Raw genomic sequence first — 25,363 nt, forward strand, 5'->3', positions numbered from 1 at the left:
TGGTCAACGATGTTGGAGGCTGCTAACATCATCATACAACGTGGCACACCAAGTAATCCAGCTAATCTGATGCTTCCTCCAGATACCACATTACTTGAACACGACTGTTGTGAGTTGGTTTTGGATCAGCTCTCTGATGGGTTTACTAAGAGTAATCCGTTGGAAAACCCTGAGTTTATCTTATACACAGACGGTTTAAGCATTGTGGAGGGGGGTGTGAGGAAGGCAGGCTGGGCAGTTACTACAATGGACAATGTGATAGTGACAGGCACGTTACCGGCAGGAATATCAGCACAGGTGGCGTAATTGGTCGCTTTGACAGAAGCATGTAAACAAGCTGAAGGAAAAACAGCTAATATCTACACAGACTCAAGGTATGCTTTCGGCGTTACCCATTATTTTGGAAAAAATATGGAAAAACAGAGGATACATCACTGGGAGCTCCTGTGAAGAATGGACCAGAGGAGATGGCTCTACTGAACGCTCTCCAGTTACCTGGACAAGTTGCGATTTTGAAAATGAAAGCACATGGAAAAATCTTTACAGAGGAGAAGTGAAGGTAATGATCTGGCTGACAGAGCTGCCAAGGCGGCTGCCTCTGTCACCTAAGCTGATTAGGAAATACACCTTGGATACATTGCAACACATTAGAGACATGCAAAGCAGTGCACCAAAAGATGAAGTGTGGGAATGAATGGCTGCAGGATGCAAACTCAATCAAGAAGGTGTGTGGAAATACAACCTGAGATGTGTAGCGCCAAATGCACTCTTACCCTACTTGGTGACACAGATCCACTCTTTGAGACACATTGGTGTGGACAAGATAGTTTATCATTTTGTGGGGAAATGGTGGAATCCTGGTGTGCGGAAAGAGGCTGAGGCTGTTGTGGCGAATTGCAACATTTGTATGGAAAACAACACCAAGGGACGAGTGAAAGTACAGACACGACGAGCGCCTGCCCCACCAGGACCCTTCAGACATCTACAGCTTGATTACATTACGCTGCCCAAATGTAAGAGACAGGAAGATTTGCTGGTCGTTGTTGATCGTTTCTCGCGATGGGTTGAAGCCTACCCTACTAAGAAAGGAACCGCACAACACACAGCTAAAATACTGATTTGAGAAATAATTTCCCGATGGGGATTTCAGGAACAATTAGATTTCAACCAAAGGCACTCATTTCACAGAAAAAGTGTGTCAGGACGTAGACTGGCAACTACACTGCCCTTACCATCCTCGAAAGCACAAAACAAGTTTTGAAAGAGAGAATTTCAAAGATGCATTAAAGAAGGGATAGCATGGACGGATGCATTGCCTAAGGTATTATGTATTATACGGGCAACACATAACAAAACCACAGGGTTTAGTCCTTTTCAGGTCGTCACAGGTCGACCAATGCCACTACCAGGCATGTTAGATTTGAGAAAAGCAGACGTTCACTTTTTGAGTGACACAATGCTTAACTATTGCATACAACTCTCTAATGCGTTAGGGGAAGCAGACAGACAAGTAAAAAAGGCGTGGGGAATAACTCCTGAGGGGGGACAGGACATAGTACCAGGACAGTGGGTGATGGTTAAAAAAAAAAAAATGTAACAGAGACATAAGGACCAAAATGGGAAGGTCCTTATCAAGTTTTGCTCATAACGAGGTCAGCAGTAAAAGTCCAGGGAAAATCACGATGGATACATGTCACAAGGTTGTCCATTTCGATGACAAAGCGGATCCTGGAGAATAAAGAACTGATTGATTAGCAATCGGGGGCCAATCTCAGGTGAAGAAGCATGGTAAGATGATCAGAACCTGATAAGCTTCTATGTTGTACACCGCAGTCGTCATATTAGGGATATCTAGGTGAAATGTCCAACGTCTTTCTGAAAATTGGGACATGCTTACTTATGGAAATCAATGTGAAATATCAAATTCTCTTGAAACCAGGACATGTTACTTTCCCTTTTTTGTTTCCTTCGTTACAGGTTATGATAAGCTGTTGTCTGAAACTGAAGCAACATGCCTTGACCGAAGGACTGTACCTGAAACGATACAAGATCACCGGTGAAGTGTTCATTAGAGACGTCCTTATCAACCAGTGGAACGGAAGAAGAATTCCTCACTACCGGCAGACTGTCAGAACATAATCTCTAATAGTTATCTAATAGTTATCTATGTGGGACTGATACCAATAGGACAATTGAATATTATCGTCTTGCAGACAATAATTTTTGGTGAGTTTCCTCCTAATACAGGATGAGGTAGGAATCGTAAGGGACATCATCATTACACCGGTTAATACTTATTTTCTGTAACTTTCTTTGAAATCTATTTCTTATTGTAACAGCAAGTAAAATATGCCCTTTGTGTTTCATAGAAATGCAAGGTGTTTAATGTGAATGATTTATGCTTACTGCTAATGTCTTTTTATACTGTATTATTTCATGTTTTCTAAAAATACATTTTAAGTATATTTCTTTTTAAATGGTCTAGGGAGGAGTGTAAGAATATTTAGAAGATAAATTCACAACGCAGAGGACTAGAGGAGTAAAGGTCAAGAGGACTAAAAGTCATTAGTGTACTAAAGGTCAAGAGGGAATTAACAATCAATGGAAAGTGTTTTTCGGTAATAGGGAATTAATGATCAATGGGTCAGAGACATGGGAGGAACAACCACAGGCTAGGGTTGGGTTATAAACTACATCCTGTCTCTTTGTTCTGTGGAGAGAATCACTGAGGACAGGGGAGAATGAACATCTACCTCTCAACATCTATGATTTGTCCTCTTTGAATAAACCTATTTTTCTCCCTCTGATTTGCCTTGGTCTGTGTTATTGAAGAGTAACATCAACTGCTAACAAACTCAACCAAAAATAAAAGTTTAAGAATGGGAATAAGCTAATGGCTCAGATGGAACTATCCAAGCAGTATTTTACATTTCCTTTAAATGTTGATATTTGGTTGCGTTGTCAACCAAACAGAATTCAATATTACTTTTGTAATACAGTAAATAGCCTAAAGTTAAGGCTATCTTACAAACTAATGTAATGTTCAACCTTAAAATGAGTAACACATCCATATCAACATTTTGTAGGTTACTGTCACTATACATTTTTTCTTATATAATGCGTTCAAGATGGCCTACTTAGGTCATTGCGGGTCTGTGGAGATTTACAATTGCTGTAATAATCTCTGCAGAAACTCGAACGGCATTGATCACTTGCGCTATGTACTTTTAGTCTAATCTCAACTGCAATCCAGGTCTCTCTCTCTCTGCTCTCTTGCTTCGCTCTCTCTCTGTGTCTGTGTTGGTCTCTGTGTCTGTCTCTCTTTGTGTTAACTCCTGCATTTTTAAACAGGCCTGCAGGTAATCGGGTCAGTGTCCAGAATGCACGCACAAACACACAGGCCTGGATGATCATTTCTGGACCTCTAACCTTCTTCTACCTTGATATGACCTTGCTTTCAATCTAACAGCTGTTAGCTAGAGGCAAGATGGCAGCACACTGCTACAACTGCAAATAAACGGCACGCAACGAGAGAGACAGCGCTAAAACCATGGCAACCAACTGGGGCTGTTATTTTAAAACGGAGGAATTCATTCCCATTCTTCTATACTCTTCTCCTCATCCTCTCTTCCTCCTGTCCAGATAATTGCAGCCTTTCTCACTGCTAATGAAAAACAGCAGTGCCACAGAGTCATCGCTGTGTGTTTACCTGAGTGACACATAGGGAAAGGCAAGGGGGGAAGAAACAGCAGAAACGGAGAGAGACGCAGTGAGGGAGGAAATACAGTGAAAGAGAAAAAGGTGATATGCACACTCCGTCTCTCTTCCTCCATTCTGTTTTGTCTCTGTTACTAGGCAACACCTGCAGGCATGGGCTAAATAAAGCCTTGCACCAGCCACTCACCCCCTCCCTCTTCAACCCCCTTTTCTATCTCCATCCTTCATCTCTCTCCCTCACCGCCTCTCTCGCTCCCAGTATTCATCCCTCTCTCACCACCATAATCTCTAACCCCATCTTATTCTCCCTCACCCCTTCCCTCCATCCTTTTCTCGCCCCTCCTCAGCTTCAAATTGTCCCTGAGCAAAAAGCAGAGGATATCCACAGCAAGGCCTTGAACCTTCAGAGCTACCTTGGCAGTTTGTCTTTGTCATGTTCTACCATGAATGCAGAACACATTTTCCTTGACAGCTTCTTTTCTCTCTGACCGTGATTTCTGAAGAACGACTATTAGATAGAGGGCAAACGACAGTAGAGAGAAGAGTAAGGAGGTAAACCCTGTGGACCCTGCTAGCTGAATCTCTACAGGAAATAAACCCCATCACCATGGAGACTAGTCAGCAACAGGAACCAGATATTGTTAACAATGGTCTGTGATTATCCCAATGACATGAAAGATACCTGTTCTAGAACATTTATACTGAACTAAAATATAAATGCAACAATTTCAAAGACTTTACTGAGTTACAGTTCATATAAGAAAATCAGTCAATTGAAAGGAATTCATTAGGCCCGAATCTATGGATTTCACATGACTGGGAATACAGATATGCATCTGTTGGGTCACAGATATATTTAAAAAAGGCAGGGGAGTGGATCAGAAATCCAGTCAGTATCTGGTGTGACCATTTGCCTCATGCAGCACGACATCTCCTTCATATAGAGTTGATCATGCTGTTTATTATGGCCTGTGGAATGTTGTCCCACTCCTCTTCAATGGCTGTGTGAAGTTGCTGGATATTGGTGGGAACGTGTACATCGATCCAGAACATCCCAAACATGCTCAATAGGTGACATATCTGGTGATTATGCATGCCATGGAGGAACTAGGACATTTTCAGCTTCCAGGAATTGTGTATAGATGCTTGCAACATGGGGCTGTGCATTACCATGCTGAAACATGAGGTGATGGTTGTGGATGAGCCTCAGGGTCTCATCACTGTCTCTGTGCATTCAAATTGCCATCGATAAGATGCAATTGTGTTCGTTGTCCATAGCTTATGCCTGCCCATAAAATAACCCCACCGCCACCATGGGGGGACTCTGTTCACAACGTTGACATCAGCAAACCACTCGCCCACACAACGCCATACACGTGGTTTGCGGTTGAGGCCAATTGGAAGTACTGCCAAATTCTCTAAAATGACGGAGGTGGCTTGTTAGACAAATGAAAATGAAATTCTCTGGCAACAGCTCTGATGGATATTCCTGCAGTCAGCCGGCCAATTGGACACTCCCTAAAGACTTGAAACACTTCTGGCATTGTGTTTGTCACACAATGCAATGCCAATGTACATTTCAGAAGGGCCTTTTATTATCCACAGCACAAGGTGCACCTATGTAATGATCATGCTGTTTAATCAGCTTCTTGATATGCCACACCGGTCAGGTGGATTGATTAACTTGGCAAAGGAAAATGCTGACAAACAGGGATGTAAACAAATCTGTACAAAAAAAAATGGAGAGACAACAGCTTTTTGTGCAGGTGGAACATGTCTGGGATCTTTTATTTCAGCTCATGGAACAACACTACATGTAGCGTTTAGATTTCTGTTCAGTGTAGCTCAATTATATTAAAGTGTTCTGTTCTTGGGCATATGGTCACTATGGTCTCTGTAGACAAATGCAGAGAATGTATTTTGGGGTTTAAACCACAAATCCTGTCTTTTCGCAGAAGATGAGTCAGAGCTAAAGCTGCATTACAAATGACACGTAAATCCATGAAAATCTGTGTGTGTGTGTTTAAGGTCTGTATGGGTGAATTTAAGTGGAAGCGTGTGGACTAAAAGTATTTATCATTTTGAAATGTCTGTGTTAGCCTGTAGCCACACGTGTGTGTGTGTGTGTGGTGGAGGCTGAGTGGGATTTGACTTAATCCAAACATGAAACACAAGTTCTATCCCCAAATGCCTCCACTCCATGTGAATCTGTGAGTTGCGTAAGGGCATCTATTATATAATCCGAGACATATATTCATATCCACGAGCCGAGGCTTGCAGTCCGAGAGCATGAAGCATGCAACAGCAGCAGATTGGAGAAGAGGAGGAGAGTGGATGAGGAAAGAAGAGGTGGTGAAATGAGAGGAGAGAAGTGGAAACAGGGGAAGGTGGTTGGGTAGGCAAAGAGGGGAAGGGGTGATATGAGATTCTGTTCGCTTGCTTGATTCTGGGTTGACGGTTCAGCCTAATGAAAACAAGTGACGGCTCAAACAATGCAAGGAAGTGCACTAGATAGATAATAGGGTTTTGATATAGCCATTTCAAATGCCATTGAAATGGCTAACGTAAGACAAAGTATACTCGTCTCAGATGTATTTACAGTAACTGAGAAGGTTTTGGGTGTTTAGAATAGCAAACATGGTGGATTGTCTTGGTCCCGAGAGACCATTTGATTAAAGTGCCTGTCTGGAACATTTAGGGTCCAGAGCTTGAAGCAGAGGCCTGCTTTAAAAGCTCAGTCACAGGAGAGAGCAAGAGATTAGAAGAGAAAATAGGGGGAAAGTAGAAATGGATCAACAAAAGGTGTGAGGAGAAAGAGAGGAAGGTAGGGGGGAGAATAGTGGATGGAGGTTAGAGAGCAGAGGGAGAGAAAGCAGGAATGAAGTTACAGTAGAGAGTGAGGTAGAAGGCGTAGAGAGTGAATGATGTGTTCCTACAGGGAACATGTTATTATGGTATTAGTGAGCTGGCACAGAGAGCTGCAGCTAAAAGGCACTGGGCATCACTCACTGACAGAGCAGAGTAAGGTACACAGACAAGTTCCTCTGTCTGTTAAATACTCTCAAAACGCCACACATCCATGACAACTAGTCAACGTACCAGATGACACCTGATTTCCCAGTGCACTACTTTTGACCAAGGCCCATTGGGGTTTGGTCAAAAGTAGTGGTATTAAACTAAATTGGTAATATGGTGCCATTTGGGACATAGACCTGCAGTTGGTCTTCAGTCTCCCTCTTCCTCCAAACCCACATCCCCTATACTATACCTTGTCAGTCTCCCTCTTCCTGCAAAACTCCCCACACACACCATACTGTACCTTGTCAGTATCCCTCCAAGCTAACATCCCCCATACTGCACCTTGTCAGTCTCCCTCTTCCTCCAAGCCCACATCCCCTATACTGTACCTTGTCAGTATCCCTCCAAGCTAACATCCCCCATACTGCACCTTGTCAGTCTCCCTCTTCCTCCAAGCCCACATCCCCTATACTGTACCTTGTCAGTATCCCTCTCATACTGCACCTTTTCAGTCTCCCTCTGACACAGGGGTGTCAAACTCATTCCACCGATGCCCTGGTGTCTGCTGGTTTTTCCCTTTCAATTAAAAGACCGAAACAACCAGGTGAGGGGAGTTCCTAACTAATCAGTGACAATCAATCAAGTACAAGGGAGGAGCAAAACCCCTCACTCTGCCATCCGTGGAATGAGTTTGACACGTGCTCCAGCACATCCCCCTCCCATTTTCCCCCTATATTTTCTCCATTCCTTATGTCTCCACTAGTTCCAGAGACAGAATGAAAGAGAAGGATGGAAAGGGATGAGAAGGACAAATATTCTTTCTCTGTTGTCCCTCTTCCAGTTCCAGGAGGATGGAGGAAGAAAAGGATGGAATGAGAAAAGCAAGAGTATTCCCTTTCTTTTCCTCTCTTCCAGCTGCAGTGAGAGGTGAGGGGGCTGCACAGTCGTCATGACTCCTGTCATCATGGCAGCAGAGATGGGTTAGAAACAGATGTATGGCTGATGGTGTGTGTGTATGGTTGTGTGATATGACGCAGTTAAGTCATCATGGCAACCACCTACATGTGTACGTGTGCGAGTTTGAACGTGTGTGTGTGTGTGTGTGTGAAGCAGAGTTGGGGTTGAGATTCTATTTCAATGCACTTCAACAGAGACTTTATATGAATTTAATACTTTTAATCAATTCCACCTTTCTTCTTACTTACAATGATAAAAAAATGAAATGGCCATTAAGAGAAACCTTCAAACATGCACAATACAACAACAAAAAACAACACTCTCTCCATGTTTTGCCAGTGGAGTTGAGTTTTGATCAAATAAAACCGACAATAGAAAATAAAAGTCACTAAAGCATTGAAGCACACCAAGTCAGGGGGAGCATGGAAGAGTCCACATGCCCTGTCTGGGAGGGATGGCCATTCTGCTATGGCAGTGGTTTCGAAGTACTACTGAGCTACCCAACACCCCTTCTCTCTCACGTTTGGTCTAGCTCTAGTCTGGCCAGCATTGCTCAACCTCATACAGCACCTCTTCCTCCCTCCTCCGTGTATCTTACTAGTCTAAAGTGGCTTCTCAACTCCTCTCCTCCATCTGCAAAAACATGGGTGACAAAATTATGGTGGATGACCAACATCAGTGCAGCCAGAGAGAGGAAAACTTGTTAAGACTATTGAGATACACATTTCTTTCTACTCCACAGGTGTTGGTCAAAATCTCCCCTCCCTCTCATCTCCTCTCAGGTGCTGGTCAAAATCTCCCCTCCCTCTCATCTCCTCTCAGGTGCTGGTCAAAATCTCCCCTCCTCCCTCCCTCTCATCTCCTTTCAGGTGCTCGTCACCTTGATTTTCACCTCTCAACTCCTGTTTTGTGCTGACATCTTTATTTCCATTCTCTGTCTCCCCCTCTCCCTCTTTCACCTCGTCCTTCACCTCCTCTTCCTCCCTGGGTCCCTGCCCCTGTTTGTCTCTGAATACCTCGACCCCCAGCATGCGGAGGTAGTGGAACCTCTCGTTGCGGGGCACGAAGGCTCTGATGGAGGTCTTGCCTCTCCAGCCACACAGCTCTATAGGACACTGAGGACCATCAGGGTTACTGAGGAAAGAGAGGGAGAGGACGGAAAGGGAGAGGGTAGAGGACGGTAAGGGAGAGGACGGTGAGGGAGAGATGGGGGGGGATAGAGGGAGAGGGAGATCAGGGTGAATTCCCTGATAACAGATAATATAACACACAGACAGGCAAACAAAATGGACACTTACCTATTGTCAGGCTGGTACTTTAACACAATGCTGCCCATTCCTGTGGAAACAGAGGAGGAAAACATGAAGCACTACTAGTAATACAGACATGAATGGGCCAACACCCAACATGGCCTTAGACACAGATCATTGCTTTCCAGTTGAGAACACACACCTATCTTCTTGGCCTGTTGGTGAGCATCTTCCTCCAGTTTGCTGAGGTACGGGTTCTCCTGAGTCAGTAGAATCTTGATGTCCTCAACACTCACTGTGATCATCCTGGAGCGGATGTAGGGAAACAGAGTATATATACCCTGGAGGAGGAGAGAGGAATGAGGAGAGGAGAGCGGAACGAGGAGAGGAGAGCAGAACGAGGAGAGGAGAGCAGAACGAGGAGAGCAAGGAATTAATGTGTGTGTTTGTGCATGCACCTACTTCCTGGGCGAGTCTGAAGGCACAGCCAAACTCCTCCCCGTCACTGTTGCGAGACCACACCTTCACCCCTGTGTTGATCACCTGCAACACACACAGAATAATGAAATCATTACACTTGAGAATGACTGTTTCAGCAACATATTTACAATTGCTTCTCATTTCAACGTTGTTATTGTTGTTTGCACGACAAGGAGGGGAGAAAAAATAGACAAAGAGCGGAATTGGGGGGGGGGGTGTCTCTGTCTGCTTGGACGCACACACACGGCCACCTGTGCAGGAGCTGTGTGTACAAGGGGGATTTGGGATGAAAAGGGTCCCATCTGTTAGCTGGGCTCCCCTTGATGGGCTGGCAGTGACACACACACAGTTGTTGTTAGGCAGGGCGCCACATTGTTCCTTAGAGAACATACAGGTGTCTCTCACACACACACACACCTTCCTACCTTCATTCGCTCACTGTTGTTGAGCATGACGTTGCGTAGCTCCTTGGAGACCATGTACAGATGTCTCTTCTTCCCCTCGTGGGTTCTGGTCAGAACGTTTATCTTGGGGAAGTCTGGAGACAGGTCATAGAAGGACCTGCAAAACACACATTAATGGAATAGATCAATAACCAGGGATCAATCAAAACATGTAAAGGTAATACCATCTATGCTTGGTCAAAACATTGTCCCCTCTGTACAGATAATGCTGATTTCGAGCAGCTGCTTACATAGGCTACACAATCCACCAGACACACTCACTCTATCGGTGGGAAGACAGGGTCATCTTCAGTGAGGAAGACAAAGGGGTCTTCTTTAAAACCATGCCTCTTCATCTTTTTATTGGGAGGAGGCCTGGAAATCAGAACAGAGTCAGAATACACACACACACACACTCTTCCGCCCCCACCCCCCACCCCTCTCAACTTACCCACACACGTTGGGTTCCTTGATCTGATCGCCTGCCTCTGGCTCTTTGGGCGAGTCCTCTCCTGCCTCCTTCCCTCCATCTCTCTCTCCATCCTCCAAGGGCGTCTCAGGAAGAGGGGTGCCCACTGGAGAGTCCTCTGGCTGGGGCACGGAGCTGGATGACTGCTCCTTCTTCAACTGGAGATGGAGAAAGATGGATCATAGTTCACTTTAACAGGAACTTCTCTCTGGTATATGAGCTACCGGATGGAGTTGCATTCCATCTGAGATGTGGGCTTATCCGTGAGTGTGTGGTCGTGCATGTACATGTGTGTGTACCTTGGGGAATGTTCTGTTCCAGGGCATGGGGGCTTTCTTGACCAGGACAGCTACAAAGAAGCCTCCCGTGTTCTGGTGATGGGGCAGGATCCTCATACTGAATACACACATATACAAAGGTATACACGGTATATACAAAGATGATTTAGAGGCAACAGCACCCTCTGCTGGTAGAAATCAAATCAACACAAACCAGCAACACTTCACAGGGATTTGAAAGTCTGTCCAGCTTTTATTTTTCATCTCATTAGGATTAGGTATGCAGCTGTGTGCACAGGTGTAGCAAATACATATACATGATTGTCATGACTGATATTTTAGGCATATTCTAACCAAATAAAGTGGGGCCTGTGTGTTTGTGTGCACGCAGGTGAGTGTACCATCTCTCCAACTTCATATTGGCCAGTTTCTCTGTGTCGGTGGGAGGGAACATGGTGGGTCTGATCTGTGTGTGTCGGTTGGCTGGCACCTCGGACCAGTCCTTATACCACTGACCCTCCTTAGTCATCAACTAGAGATGGAAGGAAAGATGGTGAGAGAGATTAAGTGTGTGTGAGAGGTAGCGGTTGGAAGGAGAGGATGGGATGGGAGAGAGCGCAAAAGACTCAGTTATAATACGGGCTCAATCTGTAGTCAAACTGACATGGTGGTGGAAGATCTCGACTATTGTAGTGGCCAGACTGTCTATCAAATACCTCTAATAGTAGCTAGCAGTCATGTGTTCCAACAGTTATATACCTTCCATTTGGTGACTCCTGGCATCCATTTTAACCCTGGGAGATCAACTGACGCATCTGCTAATTCTAACGCGCCTGGAGATAGACAAAGAGGGAGACAGAGGCAGTTATCACCTGTGTGTGTGTGTGTGTGTGACACTGTATTTGTGTGTGCATGCATGCGTGTGTTACCTTCACTCTTCTCCAGTAGCGTTGCTATGACAGCTTCGTCCTCTATAGGGTTGAGTGAACAGGTAGAGTAGACCATCCTCCCTCCTACAGCTAGCTGCTCCACACCACGCACTGCTATACGGATCTGGAGTCTGGAGACACACACAGGTTATCACACACACACACACACACATACAGGCACACACACACACCTGCTCTCTCTTTCTCTCCTCACCCATGGAGATGCAGGCTGTTACTGGTGGTCCATTTCTTCCACACGTCAATGTTCTTCCTCATGGTGCCATCTCCACTGTAGAAACACACACAGAATACTTAACTTTTTAGGAACACACTTAAAAATGAGAAAAAAACTAAATAGGAGTTTGTCAGCTTCCCTGGATCATCTAACTACACATCAGCCTTCCCGGACAGACTATCCAACAATGTGGTTACAGGAGATCGCTCTCTCTCCAGTCTCATTCTTGTGGTCACATTTGCTTCCCCTACTAAAAACAAAACAAGCAGTAGCCTACCCAGTGCAGCAACCAATCATAAATCAGACAGAAGAGCCAATCATAAGACACAGGGTAGAACCATGAGGTTGATATCTCTCCATATATCTGACTGTCTACACATCATGTCTAGTCCTTTTCCCCCCACCTTTCTCCCCTACTTCTCTCAATCGTTATTTACTTCCTTCTCTCAGCTAAACAGGTAACCAGGTTAACTCTTTGTTCACCTGCAGGGGACGTCGCAGAGGACGCGGTCGTAGAACAGTGTGCCCTTCTGTCCGTTCTCCGTGTCTATCTGTAGTCTGGGGATGCAGGAAGCATCGTGGTTCACCACCATGATACAGGGGCTGTTCAGTCTCTTAGCCTGGTGCACCAGCAGGTAACAACGCTTGTTGTCCACGTCGTTGGCTATCACAAAGCCCTCTGAAGGGGGAAGAGGGAGAGAAAGAGAGGGGGGAGATGAGGATGCTCAGGATTACAATGTTTTGTTACATTGTTTCACATTTTAGTCATTTAGCAGACGCTCTTATCCAGAGAGACTTACAGGAGCAATTAGGGTTAAGTGCCTTGCTCAAGGACACAGACAGATTTTTCTCCTAGTCTGCTCGGGGATTCGAACCAGCAACGTTTTGGTTACTGTCCCAACTTTCTTAAACGCCATCTTTTCTGTCACAAAGTAACAGAAAAGATGCATTCAGCAACTTACCACCTTTTCCATTGGGCCACAATTCAGATACTCCAACGCATCAGGTGTGTGTTGTTACATTTTTCTATTGATTTGATCCTGTGCATGCGGATTACCTGGGAAGGGTACGTCCATATCAGAATGGAGCATCTCAATCAACTGGGCCGTCTTAGATCCAGGAGCAGCACACAAGTCCAGAATCTACCCACAGAAATACACAGTTACACTATACATGTTCCAAGGTTTAGGGTCTAGGGAATCTACCCACAGAAACAGTCACACTATAATGTTCCCAGATTTAGGGCCTAGGGACAGCAATGGGAGCAGGTCTTGGCCAGAAAGGCATCCAGTGTGTCGTTTACCTTGTGGTGGGGCTCAATCTTCATCAGCAGAGGAGGGATCATACTAACAGCCTCCTGTCTGCTGATGTTACCCTGTAGACCAACGTAGAGAAAGAAACATCACAGTACATAAGGCAGCCATACAGCTAAGAAACCGTCGAGATCTTCTTAAATGACTTTCTAATTCTTAAATAACACTCAAGACTGGTCTTCCTCACCGACTCGGTCTCGCTGACCAGGAACTGATGGAACTTCTCCAGGAGAGGAGACTTCCTCAGGATCTTCCTGCTCATGTTAGTGTGCCACGCTAGCTCATCTGGGTACCTACACACACAATTACAGCAGATGACCCAAAGCGAGTGTGTGTGTGTGTGTGTGTGTGTGTGTGTGTGTGTGTGTGTGTGTGTGTGTGTGTATATACGTACCAGCTCAGAGGCTGAGGAGCCTCTATCTTCTGCCCGTCGATCTCTACCTCCTGGATCTCCTTGAAGTACTTGTTCTTCAGACAGTGGAGGATCTCCTTGGCATGGCTACATCAAATCAAAGTTTATTTGTCACGTGCGCCGAATACATCAGGTGTAGACCTTACAGTGAAATGCTTACTTACAGGCCCTAACCAACATTGCAATTTTTAAGTAAAAAATAGGTATTAGGTGAACAATAGATAGGTAAAGAAATAAAATTAAAAACAGTAAAAAGACAGTGAAAAATAACAGTAGAGAGGCTATATACAGGCACCGGTTAGTCTGGCTAATTGAGGTAGTATGTACATGTAGGTATGGTTAAAGTGACTATGCATATATGATGAACAGAGAGTAGCAGTAGTGTAAAAGGGGGGTTGGCGGGTGGTGGGAAACAATGCAGACCCGGCCAGGTCTCGGACCTCCTCCAGGCATCTGCAAACTTAATGGTGGTGTTGGAGTTGTGCCTGGCCACGCAGTCGTGGGTGAACAGGGAGTACAGGAGGGGACTGAGCACGCACCCGAGGGGCTCCAGTGTTGAGGATCAGCGTGGCGGATGTGTTGCTACCTACCCTCAACACCTGGGGGGCGGCCCGTCAGGAAGTACATGGGGACAACCCAATTGACAATCCTTTTTAATACACTTACAGGTTTAACAGAGTGGTGTTCTGGAAAGCAATCTTCATAAGTATGAATCCTGACGTAGAGCAAGCATAGCCTGGTCCTAGACCTGTGTCTGCTGCCTCGCTAACCCCCCTATGGTCATTGTCATGTCAAATTATCATGATCACAAACAAATCTGGGACCAGGCTAAAACAAGAGTGGGAGTGTATAAATCATCATCCCTTTACAAAACATATACAGTGGTCAATTCCAACTAACAGTTTGTCACCTCACCTACAGGGTGAGAAAGACCACTTCCATCTGTGCCATAGAGGATCCAGAGTCCATGGATGTATTTATTAGTGCACACTGTAACTGCACACTGTAACAAAACGTTTCTCAACAGAAAACATCTGACAAACAAGAGTTTCTATTGGACAAATTTAGATAGGTCCCTCCATGTTCGGTATTGTTTACTTCCTAGTGAATACACCCCTGACCACTTGGCAGAGGTCTAGCTTAGTAGCTTCCCTTCTGTACCTCTTGTATCCAGTGATGCGGATGGTGGCGGGCAGCGGTTCTCTCATAGCCTCCATGAACTGGTCAAACTCCCCCTCAGGCACCAGGCCCAGCTCCCGGTAGTATGCCTCAAACAGCTTGTTCTCCTTGATGATGTCAGCGTAGCCTGCACCCCAACCCTACAGGTCAGATATATGGGAGGAGAGGGAAGACGCCAGGGGGAGGAGAGCAGATGAGGGGGGAACCGAAGAGGAGACATGGGAGGAGAGGAATGGATGTGGGTTTTCTGAATTGCAGCCTCAGATGGATCGATATTGATAGAGTTTACTATCATAGTACAATAGTTATAACCTGGTCCCAGATCGGTTTTTACTGTATAGCCAACTCCTTGACATGCCAGCACAAACATTTGGGACCAAGATAAAATAGCTAGCTACACATAGCTATGTCAACAAGTCATTATAAGCAATGAGTTGTGCAGTAGTAATCAAATCAAAGTTGCTGGGGAGAAATTAAATCTCTTTGACTCGGCATACAGTAATTTGAGGTGACCTAGGCAAGTTAGCTGCAGTACGCTTAATTAGCCGGCTAGCTATGAAGAGCTATCAAAACTTACAGCATTGTCCCGGTTATCCCTTCCACCAGGCTTGCTATTATTTTGATGCTCCTTCTTTCTCAGTCGACTTCTCTTCCCCATTTTGGAAACACACACCACTCTAAATATGAACCTGCGAAGCAACGTTCTGGTGTAGCTAAATGTATTTTACTAACAGGGTGGTTGAAACGCGAATGGTACTGCACTCGTGTTCTGTTTCATCCTCTGACGCACACATGTGAGACAGGACCCCAGTTTATGGGTGGCGATGTATTAGCCTAAGAAATAGAAAATATCAGTGCAACATTTTGGCCAACTAAAACCTAAAACACACTCAAATATGTTTTCGTTTTGGAGAAAGTCAGACAGTAACAAATGATGTGTTTTTTGTGTGTGCACTAATACCCCTTCCTCCAAACAATGTCTGATCAGCGATATAGTCCTTGGCTTATTCCTCGCCAGTTAAGGAAACAAGGGGCAATGGCTATATACTATTTATTTTTTTTAAACGGCAGTTTGCATAAATATGTAATGGAATGAATCTAAAATGACTCATTTCATATTTTTACCAGTGTGGTGATTTCGCCTGAACACACCTTGTAGTTGAATAACATTGTATCCATTTTCAATTGGCTAGATAATGACGATGCAAAACAAAGTGACTCGATTGGTTCATTAGGAGTCAGGCTCCTTTATTTATCCTTATGATTGGACGATGGAACTGAGCAGACCAGTGAGATGATCGCAGTACGCATACTTGTGCAAGTGACATATGTGTTCATTATTGCCTTGGATACATTCACTTTATTTACATTGTTTTGAATATAAATGTAATTTCTTACACTATTTGCAGCTTATCTGGTAAAGATGGACAGTATTCTTTCAAAGCTTTTCGCCTCCGAGACAGAAGAGTTGTATGTTTTGGACTGCCTGGCATACTTCATGATTTTCATGGCTGCTTGTACCTTCATAACTTTACTCTTTGAGAACGTCCCCTATGGCAGATACGCAACAAGCAGATATGGATTCCCCGTCAACGTCAAATTCGCCTGGTTCGTGCAGGAACTACCTGCTTTTCTGGTGCCACTGTGCCTTGTGCTGTGGACTTCTGCTGCGAAAACCACTCATCTTCCCAATCAGTTACTGCTGGTCATGTACTTCTGCCACTATGTGCAAAGGTAAGACCCAATGGTTAGAAGATTGTACTTCACATGCATACAAAGTACTGTGTTACTTTGACAAACACTAATTGTCATATCTTCTAGGTCAGTGGTTCTCAAACTTTTTGTTGGTTACTGTACCACCAAGTACAGTTTGCTCTGCCCAGAGTACCCCCTCATATGCAATTGAATTCTCAATTGTAATAACACATTGCTAAATTATGTGCCAACGTTGTAACTGGAATGCAGTGCATTCCCAGCCATGAGACACATGCATCCTAGACAACAGGTGGTGAAATTATTCATCAGTTGTATTTATTTTCTTCTAGATCTCTCATCTATCCATTTTTAATTCGTGGGGGGAAATCTACACCATTTGCATCGTTCGCCTTGGCCTTTGTGTTCTGCATCTATAATGGCTACATGCAGGTCAGATACCTGAGCCACTATGCAGAATACTCTGCTGATTGGGTTACCAGCCCTTGCTTTATCACAGGTAAGAGACATGGCTGACATGACATACAGCATAGGGTCTGTATTAATGCATAAACCACACATCCACAAATAACACAGTTGTCTATTTATGTTCCCATGAATTTCTTGTTCTAGAGTTATCCATGTCATGCTATCCAAAAAATACCTTACATTTCCTCATTTTCACCTCATTGGTTGCCTTATACACACTCATTATAAATCAGCTTCCCCATTGGTTGATTTTCAGGCTCTGTCCTATGGTTGGTGGGTTGGTTGGTGAACCTTCACTCAGACCACATCCTGAGGAACCTACGGAAGCCTGGAGAGACTGGCTACAAGATACCAACAGGTAAGATACCTGCTACCAGAGAGAGATATAGAGAGACAGGTTTCCCCTGACCAGATGCCATGACCGTTTTGGACAGCATGCTGTAACATTTTCACATCAGTTCTCTCACGGCCTTCTGAACACATTGTAAATAATGGCTGTAAAATGTGTCTATGCTAGCAACAACCATAGTAACACACTGATGTTCAAGTATAGGTCAGTGTTGCTTAAAACAGGGAGTTCACTCTTTCCAGAGGGTGGATCCGGTTTTCTATTTTAAATCCAGGGTTACAGAGAGTACAGTGTCACTATGACACAGCACCAGAGAGGGTTGAAACCATCACCTTGTGCCTGAGGTGAACCGTTCATAACTGATGAACCAGTTGAAACCTGTCCACCCTAAAGCCTTTGTAGAAATGAAGGTTTTTACGGTAGAGAGAAGAATGCAGTAAGTCTAGCCAGACCGTATGAAACATTCTTACATTTTAGTCATTTAAGTGCCTTGCTCAAGGGCACAGACAGATTTTCCACCTAGTCGGATCAGGAATTAGAACCAATGACCTTCAGTTACTGGCCCAACGTTTTTAACCGTTAGGCACTCCTGGAATCCAGAGAAACATGATGGTTTTAGAAGAGGAGTGGTGAAGGCAGTGGCTGTACAGTCTGTGTTCAAGCAGGGGGGAGGACTGCAGCCATCTATGGTCTTTAGTGCCGTGTTTATTCATAATTTTTTTTATGCTGCCGTATTTATCAATCTATGACCTTAACACTCAAAATTGAGATCAACCTTTTTTTTTTTTTTTTACTTAGAAGTGGGTTGAAGCCAGAGAGACTGTGAAAGGATCTGAAATACAATGCTACAGTTTCACTGGAAACTGACCTGAGACCTGAAGAAATTGAAACGGGTAGATTAACGTTTGTCTTTAGTGTTTTTCTTCCTTTTGTAATAATGCCTCTATTGAATGCTTTACTTAACTGCAGTTTATAAAATTATATTAGGGATCTCTTTCTCCAATTATCCAACCACAATGATAATTTGAATGGTCTTGATGAAAATAATCAAGTGTGTGAAATTGTATCAGAGGTGGGTTTTCTGTATTGCAGCCTAGGATAGAGCTCACGATAACCTGGTCCCAGACATGTTTGTACTTTATAGCCAACTCCTTGACATTGGAGTTATTTTGCAGATGCTCTTGTACGCGGTGTCTTAAAATAGTGTGTGTGCATACATTTGTACTTTTTCGTACTGACAAGCCAGTGAATGATAATAGATGTTGGCAAGACAACACAAACATATGGGTCCAAGAAATGTAATTGTGATGGGCACTGATATGGAAAATCTATATTGAAAATCGGTTGCATTTTATCAAACATATCTGTTTGAATGAATAACATTGCAACTGTGTGGATTTATCTTCCAAGGCTTTGAAGTTCAGATAACTGCTTCCTGATTTTCCCATGGGCCAGGTGTGAATGTTCGGGGGCCTAACCTAGCTTGAAAACAATGGAAAGCCTGTTGATGGCCCATCAGCAGGCTGTTAAGTATGCTAAGTAAATAGCCTGTGAGAAGGTTCTGTGATTGCAGGAACAGTCATGAATTGACTTTTACACAATAGTGTAGGTTAACAGCAAGGATAAACCGATATCACGATATGCCGTGCTCATATCAGTATTAAATTAATTACCAATATTGGTGCTCCCCACTAAACATTCGTATTGGGGAGAAAGAAAAAAAATTGCATACATGCATACACAGTACCAGTCAAATGTTTGGACACCTACTCATTCAAGGGTTTTTCTTTAGTTGTTCCATTTTCTACATTGAACAAAAATAATACATGGAATCATGTCATAACCAAACAAGTGTTAAACAAATCAAAATATATTTTAGATTCTTCAAAGTAGCCACCCTTTGCCAGCTTTGCACACTCTTGGCATTCTCTCAACCAGCTTCACCTGGAATGCTTTTCCAACAGTTTTGAAGGAGTTCCCACATGCTGAGCACTTGTTGGTTGCTTTTCCTTCACTCCATGGTCCAAACCATCTCAATTGGGTTGAGGTCGGGTGATTGTGGATGCCAGGTCATCTGATGCACTACTCCCATCACTCTCCTTGGTCAAATAGCCCTTACACAGCCTGGAGGAGTGTTGGGTCATTGTCCTGTTTAAAAACAAATGATAGTCCTAAGCGCAAACCAAATGGGATGGTGTATCGCTGCAGAATGCTGTGGTAGCCATGATGGTTAAGTGTGTTTTGAATTCTAAATAAATCAGTGTCATCAGCAAAGCACCATCACAGCACCTCCTCTATGCTTCACGGTGGAACCACACATGCGGAGATCATCCATTCACCTACTCTGCGTCTCAAAGACACTGAGTTTGGAACCAAAAATCTCAGTTTTGAATGTAGAAAATAGTCAAAATAAACTCTGGCATGAGTAGGCGTGTCCACACCTACTCATTCCAGGGTTTTTCTTTATTTTTGCTATTTTCTAAATTGTAGAATAAAAGAAACTATGAAATAACACATGGAATCATGTAGTAAACAAAAAGAGTGATAAACAAATCTAAATCTATTTTATATTTGAGATTCTTCAAAGTGTCCGCCCTTTGGCAGCTTTGCACATTCTATCAACAAGCTTCATGAGGTAGTCACCTGGATTGCATTTCAATTAACAGGTGTGCCTTGTTAAAAGTTAATTTGAGACAATCAGTTATGTTGTGACAAGGTAGGGGTGGTATACATAAGATTGCCCTATTTGGTAAATGACCAAGTCCATATTATAGCAAGAACAGCTCAAATAAGAAAAGAGAAATAACAGTCCATCATTACTTTAAGACATGAAGGTCAGTCAATACGGAACATTAAGAACTTTGAAAGTTTCTTCAAGTGCAGCCGCAAAAACCATCAAGCGATACGATGAAACTGGCTCTCATGAGGACCGCCACAGGAAAGGAAGACCTAGAGTTACCTCTGCTGCAGAGGATAAGTTCATTAGAGTTAACTGCACGTAAGATTGTAGCCCAAATAAATGCCTCACAGTTCAAGTAAGACACATCCCAACATCAACTGTTCAGAGGAGAATGCATGAATCAGGCCTTCATGGCCAAATTGCTGCAAAGAAACCACTACTAAAGGACACCAATAATAAGAAGAGACTTGCTTGGGCCAAGAAACATGAGCAATGGACATTAGACCGGTGGAAATCTGTCCTTTGGTCTGAAATCCAAATTTGAGACTTTTGGTTCTAATCGCCGTGTCTTTGAGACGCAGAGTAGGTGAACGGGTGATCTCCGCATGTGTGGTTCCCACCGTGAAGCATGGAGGAGGTGTGATGGTGCTTTGCTGGTGACAATGTCTGATTTATTTAGATTAAGGTACACTTAACCAGCATGGCTACCACAGCATTCTGTAGCATTACGCCATCCCATCTGGTTTGCGCTTAGTGGGACTATCACTTGTTTTTCAACAGGACAATAGCCCAACATCTCCAGGCTGTGTAAGGGCTATTTGACCAAGAAGGAGAGTGATGGAGTGCTGCATCAGATGACCTGGCCTCCAATCACCCGACCTCAACCCAATTGAGATGTTTTGGGATGAGTTGGACCGCAGAGTGAAGGAAAAGTAGCCAACTAGTGCTCAGCATATGTGGGCACTCCTTCAAGACTGTTGGAAAAGCATTCCAGGTGAAGCTGGTTGAGAGAATGCCAAGAGTGTGCAAAGCTGTCAAATGCAAAGGGTGACTACTTTGAAGAATATTAAATATTTTGATTTGTTTAACACTTTTTGGTCACATGATTATTTATTTCATAGTTCAGATGTCTTCACCACTATTCTACAATGTAGAAATTTTTTTAAATAAAAAAACCCTTGAATGAGTAGGCGTGACCAAACTTTAGACCGGTACTGTGTGTATATATCTATATATTTTAAAAGTCAATTAACTCTGTTAGCTTCCATGAATGTACCGTGTGGCTCCGTTGGTAGAGCTTGGCGCTTGCAACGCCAGGGTTGTGGATTTGATTCCCACGGGGGACCAGTACGAAAAAGTACAAAAATGTATGTACCCACTACTGTAAGTCGGTCTGGATAAGCACATTTGCTAAGACTAAAACCCAGACCTTGGATCAGTGGAATCTTGACTGGCGCAGGTGATAAACATGCGACACAGGCCTGGTTAATCAAATTGCTGTCGTGACTGTTCCTGTGGTTTTACCAAATGATTTATATATACACTAGATGACTGATAGGGGGTGCCATTCATTCTCCTGGGCAGTGCCAATATGGTTGACTGGTGGCTTCAAAGCCTTTCACTTGTCAATACATAGCATCAGCAATCCAGGGTTTATATACTGTTCATCACTGGTTGTACCCTGTCTTATGTTCTCTCCTGTAGGTGGGCTGTTTGAATATGTGTCTGGAGCAAACTTCTTTGGCGAGATAACAGAGTGGGCGGGATTTGCCCTGGCGGCTCATTCTGTCCACAGCGCATCCTTCTCTATCTTCACTCTCATTGTTCTTGCCAGCAGAGCCTTCGCTCACCACAGGTAGGAAACACACACACACACACACACACACACACACACACACACACACATTCCACAGGCACACACATGAAGACACACTGCACACACACGGTTTGGGGTGAACTACACCTTTAACACTTGTAATACTATAATAGTGAATTCATGTCCTCCTGTCTTTCCTTCTCTCTAGGTGGTACCTTCAGAAATTCGAAGACTACCCCAAATCCAGGAAGGCGTTGATACCATTTGTATTATGATTCACTACAACAATCCAACCTCCAACAGCCCAACACAACGAGCTGTGACCCTATGCTACATCAGCTGGGGTCTGGTTAGGTTTGTTATTGTTTGTTTGTGTTTACCTCAAGAGAACATGTACAAGGATGAACACAATGAGTACTGACAATTCTATTCACTGGGAAGATATGAAGAGCTCTAGAAACCACAACACCACTGACAAGATTAGACATTCCCTGATGAAGGCTACAATGCCAAGTAGAGACAATTTATTACATTTAAAATGTTCCTCCAAGAGTGGCTGGATATATTTTTCACATGGTTGCACCTCATATCACCATCAACTTGGATATGTCCCGCAATGAGATTTACTATAGTATGTGGTGACTTTTATGATAAGTTCACCGCAGACCAACCAACAGTACCAATCCATCTTACAAAGGTTCAGCTCCATTTCAACACGTCCCCTAACCTCTACCCTTCCCCTAACTCCCTGAAGCAGCATGTGCATCTCTCACCCTCTCTGTTGCGTGCAGGCTGAGATTGTGTGTTTTGATGGTTGGCTCAATCTGTCAGTAGAGCTCTAGTTTTCCCGGTGAGACAACCCAGTGCTAGAAGGACTGAGAATTAACTTACTGTCAACACACAGGAATGCACAGACAGATTTCACTGCTTGTGGAAGAAACTAGCTCTTTGTATATTGGTGCACTCATGTGCGTGTTAGAGTAATCTGTCATGAGCAGTGCTGTAGTCTTCCCCTATGATTTGTAGTGCTAGTAGCACTGAGGATGAACCGAACCAACCCTTCGCCACACACACACTTAGTGAGGCGACCCCAACCTTAGGGCTGAAAATAAGGTTCTGAACCAAAGAGATACAAATTAGAGAAATGCTCCATTCAGTCAGTAAGGCCACTGGATTAGCCTATCACCCAGAGCTTGTTGCTGCCATAGAGAGACCAAAAGAAAGGGAGAGTGAAAATATAGAGAGTGGGCTAGTGATGGAGATAGTGATGGAGGAAGAGAGAGTGGGCTAGTGAGGGAGTGAGCAATACTCAACCTGACATTCTTGCTCTGGGGGTTTTCCTTGACTCTGTCACATGAAGCATGTGAGCAGGGAAGAAAGCAGACATTATGCAAAGAGCACACACACACAGTACAGAAGGTGCTGCCAGTAGGCTCCAGCTTGCCTCATTCCATTACAGAGTTTAATGGGCTGGAAGATGGCTGTGTGTAGGGTTGACTGCAAATGGTGTCTGGAATCGCTCTCTCTTTGCGTGTGTAATGATGAACACCTCTAGTTATGTGTTCCCCGTCTCCTTCCCAGCCCTCTCTTCACATGTAGTTTATAGTATAAATCCTGTAAGTGAGGATAGTATATTTCTAATTGGGCAGCAATACTTTTTTTTACTGAAACATTGGATTCATTTCAATGATATGTCAGGAATGGAATCAAAATGAGTAACTGAATTGGAAATGCTGAACTGCACTGTGGACTCCCTCTCTCTCTGTGTGTAGTGTTCAAGACTCAAGCTATTACACCCATTCCCCCAAGCAACATATTTGGCTGAGGTAAGAGCTCACCTTGTGAATTCCTTATGGTCTTAGGACAGCATTGCATTGTACTCACACTGAGCTGTTAGCAAGCAGGTAAATGGGTTGTTGAGCTCCTTAGCTTACCAGGGTCATTCAGGGAGAGACTAAGATCAATGACTTTAAAAAGTCACCCAGCTTGTAGTAATACATTCTCTTTTTTTTTTTTTTACCTCTACAAGGACCAGGAAGTCATTTAGACAAAAGTATCTTCTGATATAAGAGGGATGCTCCAAATGAAACGACCGGTTTCTTAATGTAATCAATTAAATGTATTTTTTTTATTGCCAATCTGTCATGCACAAAGGCTGTCCAACATTTTGCAAGGGTTATTACAATTTCTCATTACCATGTTGACTAATTACTTATTTCAAATTAACTTTCTTAGCTGTCTACTCCTGTTATGATACTGGGTGCTGGTATTGAATTATTCATAATACATATTTTGCTGTATAAACATGGTCACAAATTCTTCAAATATTTACTTTTAACAGCATTGGGTGGTTTGTAATGAGTCAAATTGTGTGGCAGCTGAGAGCGAGGTGTGTCGTTACCACAGCTACAAAGCCAAAATTGGCTATATCTAAAAAATATATATAATAAACTAAAATGCGTTTTTTGGTCTTAACTTAAGGATAGGCATAATGTTAGCAGTGTGGTTAGGTTTCAAATCTGATTTTAAGAAGAGAAATTGTAGAATTAGGCGAGGGTTTATGACTTTGTGGCTGTGGTAACTGGGGACGACCGGGGTGTGTTCAAGCCGATCGTTTAAAATCCTACAGGCATGCGCACGGCGCTTCGGTTTGAAGAGAATACGCCATATTGAATCACCGTAGACTTCTGCTAGCGATTTTCAGCTAGCTGTTTGAAAAGGACAAGTCTTCTAATGGTCTTCATTTGGCGTTACCATTTCTCTCTGTCTTTGTAACACGGTTTATTATCACATTTCTTTAGTCAGGGCAGTAGTGTATTTTTAACGGACACATTGATTTGCTTGAAGGGGGTACAGAAAAAAAGTTGAATGGATCCGAGGGTGGCTTGGAATCAGCCCGAGCAGAAAGGACCTGCGAACGCATTATGGATGCGAATCTGGGAGATTTCTCAGGTACGAGCGACCTCCGGCCAGCATCATAATAATCAGAACCACAACCTGTGTGTGAATTATCCAGCGTTGGACGTTTATAAAAATGTTGCGGCATCGAGCAATAGCATTTGCAGCAACACCACTGCTAGTCTGAGCAGCAGCCATCACTGTATTTCAAACCGCACTACTTTTAATCACGGCACTGCATTTTCCTCCTTCGGGTCAACGTTACCCAAAGGCAACGTACAGAACACATTGACCCCATCCAACTCGAACGGTAACAGTGTAACGACAGATTTGTTGGGAGACAGTGAAATGCCCCAAAAGACGGAATCTGGAACGGACAGTCCATCTTTGAACTGCTCGTTGAGAAGGACTTGCGGTGGCAATGTAACGGGAAATAGTAATAAAAACCCTGGAGGTGCCAATCTGTTTTTTAGCTTCAGTGAAAGCGTGCATAATAATGTCAACCAATACCACCACCATCAAAGGCATCATCAGTATCACCCTCAGTACAATTTCCAACACAATTGTGTGAAGCGTCACCCGCCATCACCCTTAAATAACCACACTCACCATCCAGGCCGAAGGAAAAGTGACAACAAGGCGAGCACCTATGGGATTAATTACTTGCTTTCTAACTGGACTAATGACAACCATGTTAGCTCGGGGACTGGGACTCCTTGGAAGACGAGGAAATACAGCCCCGGTGTTGATGGGTGAGTA

General features: G+C 43.8%; 2 protein-coding genes across 4 annotated transcripts; one reads left to right on the plus strand and one right to left on the minus strand.

The window, feature by feature from the left end:
* Nucleotides 1-7,885: 7,885 nt before the first annotated feature.
* On the minus strand, nucleotides 7,886-25,353 carry nsun2 (NOP2/Sun RNA methyltransferase 2). Of its 2 annotated transcripts, none has more exons than XM_014177953.3 (19): nucleotides 25,214-25,353; nucleotides 14,663-14,820; nucleotides 13,484-13,588; nucleotides 13,277-13,382; nucleotides 13,080-13,151; nucleotides 12,834-12,918; nucleotides 12,260-12,455; nucleotides 11,756-11,830; nucleotides 11,542-11,672; nucleotides 11,372-11,445; nucleotides 11,014-11,144; nucleotides 10,634-10,730; nucleotides 10,317-10,492; nucleotides 10,148-10,240; nucleotides 9,848-9,983; nucleotides 9,405-9,485; nucleotides 9,145-9,283; nucleotides 8,991-9,030; nucleotides 7,886-8,826 (listed from the first exon to the last, which is right to left on the minus strand). In XM_014177953.3, the coding sequence occupies exons 1-19, from the start codon at nucleotides 25,295-25,297 to the stop codon at nucleotides 8,511-8,513; spliced, it is 2,295 nt and encodes a 764-aa protein (XP_014033428.1). In that variant the 5' UTR covers nucleotides 25,298-25,353; the 3' UTR covers nucleotides 7,886-8,510. The 2 variants fall into 2 exon arrangements, with proteins under 2 accessions (XP_014033428.1, XP_014033429.1); XM_014177954.3 differs by lacking the exon at nucleotides 25,214-25,353 and adding an exon at nucleotides 15,258-15,477.
* On the plus strand, nucleotides 15,945-24,010 carry srd5a1 (steroid-5-alpha-reductase, alpha polypeptide 1 (3-oxo-5 alpha-steroid delta 4-dehydrogenase alpha 1)). 2 transcript variants are annotated; one of them, XR_001324698.3, is made up of 6 exons: nucleotides 15,945-16,414; nucleotides 16,726-16,892; nucleotides 17,118-17,219; nucleotides 21,595-21,745; nucleotides 21,915-22,060; nucleotides 23,479-24,010. XR_001324698.3 is itself a non-coding variant. In XM_014177960.3 (5 exons), exons 1-5 carry the CDS (start codon nucleotides 16,104-16,106, stop codon nucleotides 21,979-21,981), a joined length of 798 nt encoding a protein of 265 aa, XP_014033435.1. In that variant the 5' UTR covers nucleotides 15,945-16,103; the 3' UTR covers nucleotides 21,982-24,010. The 2 variants fall into 2 exon arrangements, 1 of the variants encoding a protein (XP_014033435.1); XM_014177960.3 differs by having other exon boundaries at nucleotides 21,915-24,010.
* Nucleotides 25,354-25,363: the final 10 nt, after the last annotated feature.

Source organism: Salmo salar, chromosome 27 (genome assembly GCF_965601325.2).
Source record: "Salmo salar chromosome 27, fSalSal1, whole genome shotgun sequence".
NCBI classification, from domain to species: domain Eukaryota; kingdom Metazoa; phylum Chordata; class Actinopteri; order Salmoniformes; family Salmonidae; genus Salmo; species Salmo salar.